We start from the raw sequence: 4033 nt of genomic DNA, 5'->3' as shown, positions 1-4033 counted from the left end.
CGGCAGGCTCTCACCCACCCGCCGGCCTTCTCTCGCCAGCTCCATGTATTACGACGAGGACGGGGATCTCGCCCACGAGTTCTACGAGGAGACAATCGTCACTAAGAACGGGAGGAAGCGCGCCAAGCTGAAGAGGATCCACAAGAACCTGATACCTCAGGTAGCATGTGGAGAGGGGTGGGGGAAAGCGAGCGCCAAAGCCCCACTGTGATGACTCAAGTCCCGGCTTTGCCTTCTCCCTCGGGGCACCTTCTTGCCGGGAAGGCAAAGGCTTTCTGCTCATGCTTCTCAGCTCCTGCCTCAGAGCTGTGTGTCCTGGCTCATGCCCATGTCACCTCGTGAAGCTGTGGCAGGAGAGGGAGAACTGGTGACCCTCTCCAGCCCCTCTTTCCAGAAAGAAGCAGTGCCCCAGCCTTTTAGAGCTGCCAGGCTGGGGAAGATAGCTCAGCTGGGTGTGTGTCATGGGGTGCAGAATGTCAGGCAGCCCTGCACGGCCATGGCATCCCGTCACCGACCACTTTCCCTGAGGTGTGGGGGGCTGCACTTGCTCAGCCCATGTCCCATCGCTGCAGAGAGCCCTGGCTTCAGGAGCAGGAGCCAAAGCCTGTCACCCACTGACGTGAGTGTGCACGTTCCACCTGGCTGCTCAACAGTGACAGTGGTGTTGACAGTTCTGCGTTTTGCACCTGAGTGCAAAAGTCTCCTCTTAAAATAAGCAACTGGGGTGAAGTCAGGCAGGGGCTGGGACACTGATTGAGGGTCTCAGTGCAGCAGAAGGATAGCCTGCATGTAGGGAGGCTTCTGGGGGCATAAGCGGAGGAAAGGGAGGATCAAATCAGGGTTGGAGAGAGACCCTGCAGGAGTCTTTACTAAGTAATCAGAAAGGCACGGCTCTAGCGAGCGCCTGGGGCAAGCCGTTGGTGTGCTCTGAGGGGTGAGCAGTCCTGCAGTGGGATGGGACCCCTCCGAGCGCTGTGCAGGCAGTTACATCAGGAAGGATTCAGTGCTGCTCCTCGGGCTGGCATTCTCGTAGAGGCAAGCTTAGACTGTGAGACCAATTCCTCATTGGTGTGAGTTGAAACTCACCTGGTTGGAAAGCTCAGCTGAGCTGGGGCGAGTGGGCCCGAGCCTGCTCCACCCCTGGCCCCCCACCTGCCAGCGGGTCCTCCTAGTGCTGTAACAGGAGAAGGCTTGGATGGAGCATGGGAAAGGCGCCTGTAGCTGGCGTGGAGGGAGCGTGCATTCAGCAGCCTCCCCTCTGGATAGAAAGCTGCTTTTCTTGTGTGCCAGCTGCCCTGGCTGCTTTCTGTCAGAGAGCTCTTTTCATTCTTTTAAATCCTGTGAATGAAAGGTGCCAGATGAAAAGCCCAGACGGCCAATATCTGCCAGTCACGCACCAGCTGCTGCACGGGCAGTGCCTGGCAGAGCAGCTCCCTCCTTTCTCACCCTGCTGAGCTCCAGACCCATCATGTGTGGCAGCCAGCCGCGCCTCTCTTGGCTCTTCAGGGATAAGTTCGAAGGGCATTTTGCTTTGCGTGCTGCCGTTCAGGCGTACTTGGTGTCACGGCAGCTTTTACGGACTTATGTTCCTCGAGGGCATGGTGTGCTCTGCCTGTACAGGGTGACTCGCAGGGCTTGGGGCTGTTGCTCGGTGGTCTTCCCTGCTCACCACTCTGACTCTTCTTTCAGGGCATAGTGAAACTAGAGCACCCTCGCATTCACGTGGATTTCCCGGTGATCATCTGCGAGGTGTGAGTCGCCAGACGTTGCTGCCTGCGGGTGGGAGGCCCTGCCCCACCTCCCCCAGCCTTGCCAGGCGAGGCTGCATCGTGTTCCCACTCGAGGAGGACTCTGGGCACGCGTCGGGGGCGGTGGCTCTCCCCTCGCCCGGAGGTGAGGCGGGACGGAGTAGGCTGGCTGGGCTTGGCTAGCGCTCCTCGCAGGAGATGGGTGACCTTGTGCAACAACTGCTTACAAACATCCTCGCTTGAGTCAGAAGACTAAAAATACCTTTTGTAGCCTCTAGTTGACTTTTGATGGGTAACTGGAACTGCAAATGAGCTGCTGTGTGTGAGCTGTCAAAGGGAGAGCGAGCCTGCACTTCTCACCAGACAAAATCCCCTGCTTCTCAGGTATGCAGCCCAGGGAGAGCCAGGGCAAGGTAATGCACTGTCTGGGGCCCCAAGATCCCTCGGGCCTGGTGGTTAGATGGCCAGTGTTGCAGCATGTCGCTTGACACGAGTGTTATACGATGCTCCCCTGGGTGGGTCTGTCGATGGAGGATGAAGGCCGAAGGGGGGCCTGGTCTTGAAGCACATCCAGCTGGCCGCTGCACTCCTCTTGGGAAGGGGAAGGAGATCAGATGCTGCTGTCTCGGGCCTCGTTCTCTTTCTCCTGTGCGTTTCCCCGCTTATGCCAGCTCTGGAGAGGTTGGCTTCGCTGCTGCCCGGGGTCCCTCTGCCTGCAGGAGATCTCTGCGGTCCATGGCCACTGCTGGTGGCAGTGAGGTCCCCAGCTCTGCAGCAGACTTGCCTCCCCCATTAGCAAGCTGGCTCCTGCTGCGTCCCTTGCCCACTGCAGGGCCAGGCTGCTGGGCAAGGCATCTCCTTGGAACGTCTTCACCCCCCAGTCCTCTCTTGAACGTACCTCGTGGTGGGGTGGGCCTTGAGAGAGCCAAGCAGGAAGGAAATTATTTCTTCCCTCCCTGTCCCCCAAAAACAATCAATCGGTGTGCCTGCCCCAGCTTGGAAATCTCCCTGGCGATGTGAACTACGGTTCCTCCCGCATCCCAGCTGGCAGCAGGAGAAGAAACGCAATGCACTTTAAAGGGAGGCATTCTGCTCTGTCTCGGAAGGTCCTGCTCCTTTCTCCTCTTTCCTCCTGCTTGAGAAGGTCAAGGTCGCCTTGGCAGCACTGAAAAACCTCTCACCCGTGCACACAGGCCCCGGGGTGCCAAGCCTGCTGCTGCAGGGCCGGGATAAGGCCTGACCCGTGTCCCCACCTTCGCCAGCACTAGGAGCCACTGCCTCCCTGCTCGGCTGCCCCTGGACCGGCCATGGGGCAGCAGGCACAGCTTTAAACTGGGTCAGAGCCTGCTCCCTGCAGCAGCCAGCTCAACTTTCCTCCTCTTTCGTTCCAGAACTTATTTACTTTCTAAGCACTTCAGACGTTTGCTACCTCGATTTTTAATTTAAGCCGCTGGCACTTGGCTGCCAGCCCTGTCGGTGTCTACGTTGGATGTATCCATGCCCGCGCCCACCAAGAGCCGCCTGGGCATGGGGCCAAGTTCCCGGCTTCGGGGAGATAACAGTGGCGTGGCTGTTGCCGTCTTCCTGTCACCACCTCTTCCCTCCGCGTCCCCCCCACCCGCTGTTCCCATCGACAGGAGCGAGGCACAGAGGGTGAGGAATGGAGGGTGAAGCGGATGTGCTGGCTGCCTCCGGGCAGGGAAACAAGGCAGGGCTGGGCAGGGCTCTGGCAGGGAGCTCGTCTACACTGTGATGCTGGGCGCTTCTTTCAACATCTTTTGTTCTTCTGCTTGCTTGAAAGAGTCTTGTCTTAAAACAATCCCCCACTGAAGTGTTTCTTATTTGCACCACCTGCTCTCGAGTTTGTCCCAAGCCGGATCTCCCTGGGAAGGGCGTCCCTTGGGCTCTGCAGGAGAGCAGGAGCTGCTGTCCCCAGGAAGAGGAGAGAAAGCCGTGGCCAGGCTGCCTGCACCGTGTTGCTCCACTGCTGTCTGAGGGTGAACCCGCCTTGGGTATGGGGGAAGGCGGAGGAGGAGTGGGGAGGGGGCCAGTGCCATTTGCCTGCCCCAACAGGGAGCCCCTCGCCTGGCTACCAGCCAAAAATCTGCTGACTAGGCAGGGCCCGAACCCTGGGGGGGGCGGGCAGAGACTGAGACTGGCTTAGCAAGGATGCTTTTGTCCTCCCTGACAGGCAGCCCACCCTTCCCCCAGGGCATCAAACATGCTTCCCCAAAAAAACCACGACTTCTCCCACGCCCCCCGTGTCACCAGAGTGGCAGCGATCC

At 59.2% G+C, this 4033-nt stretch overlaps 2 protein-coding genes across 2 annotated transcripts in view; both read left to right on the top strand.

Annotated features, from left to right (window-relative positions):
• Nucleotides 1-6: 6 nt before the first annotated feature.
• Nucleotides 7-4015, top strand: TUSC2 (tumor suppressor 2, mitochondrial calcium regulator). Its single transcript, XM_035894817.1, has 2 exons — nt 7-160; nt 1690-4015. Exons 1-2 carry the CDS (start codon nt 44-46, stop codon nt 1753-1755), a joined length of 183 nt encoding a protein of 60 aa, XP_035750710.1. The 5' UTR covers nt 7-43; the 3' UTR covers nt 1756-4015.
• LOC104126688 (hyaluronidase 2) overlaps nt 3246-4033 on the top strand; it is a 7655-nt gene continuing 6867 nt past the window's right edge. The window contains exon 1 of the mRNA XM_009639279.2: nt 3246-3401. Within this exon, the coding sequence (XP_009637574.1) occupies nt 3246-3401 (156 nt within the window). The remainder of the gene's footprint in view (nt 3402-4033) is intronic.

Source organism: Egretta garzetta, unplaced genomic scaffold (assembly GCF_000687185.1).
Source record: "Egretta garzetta isolate BGI_Z169 unplaced genomic scaffold, ASM68718v1 scaffold215, whole genome shotgun sequence".
Taxonomy (NCBI): domain Eukaryota; kingdom Metazoa; phylum Chordata; class Aves; order Pelecaniformes; family Ardeidae; genus Egretta; species Egretta garzetta.
Note: the sequence above shows the minus strand (reverse complement) of the source record. Positions and strands in the feature narration are given on the sequence as shown.

What these genes read in the sequence shown, in the direction of transcription:
- TUSC2 (XM_035894817.1), top strand. Translation starts at nt 44, where the DNA reads ATGTATTACGACGAGGACGGGGATCTCGCCCACGAGTTCTACGAGGAG. An exon ending in ACAAGAACCTGATACCTCAG is followed by an intron (nt 161 to 1,689) that starts GTAGCATGTGGA and finishes CTCTTCTTTCAG; the next exon opens with GGCATAGTGAAACTAGAGCA.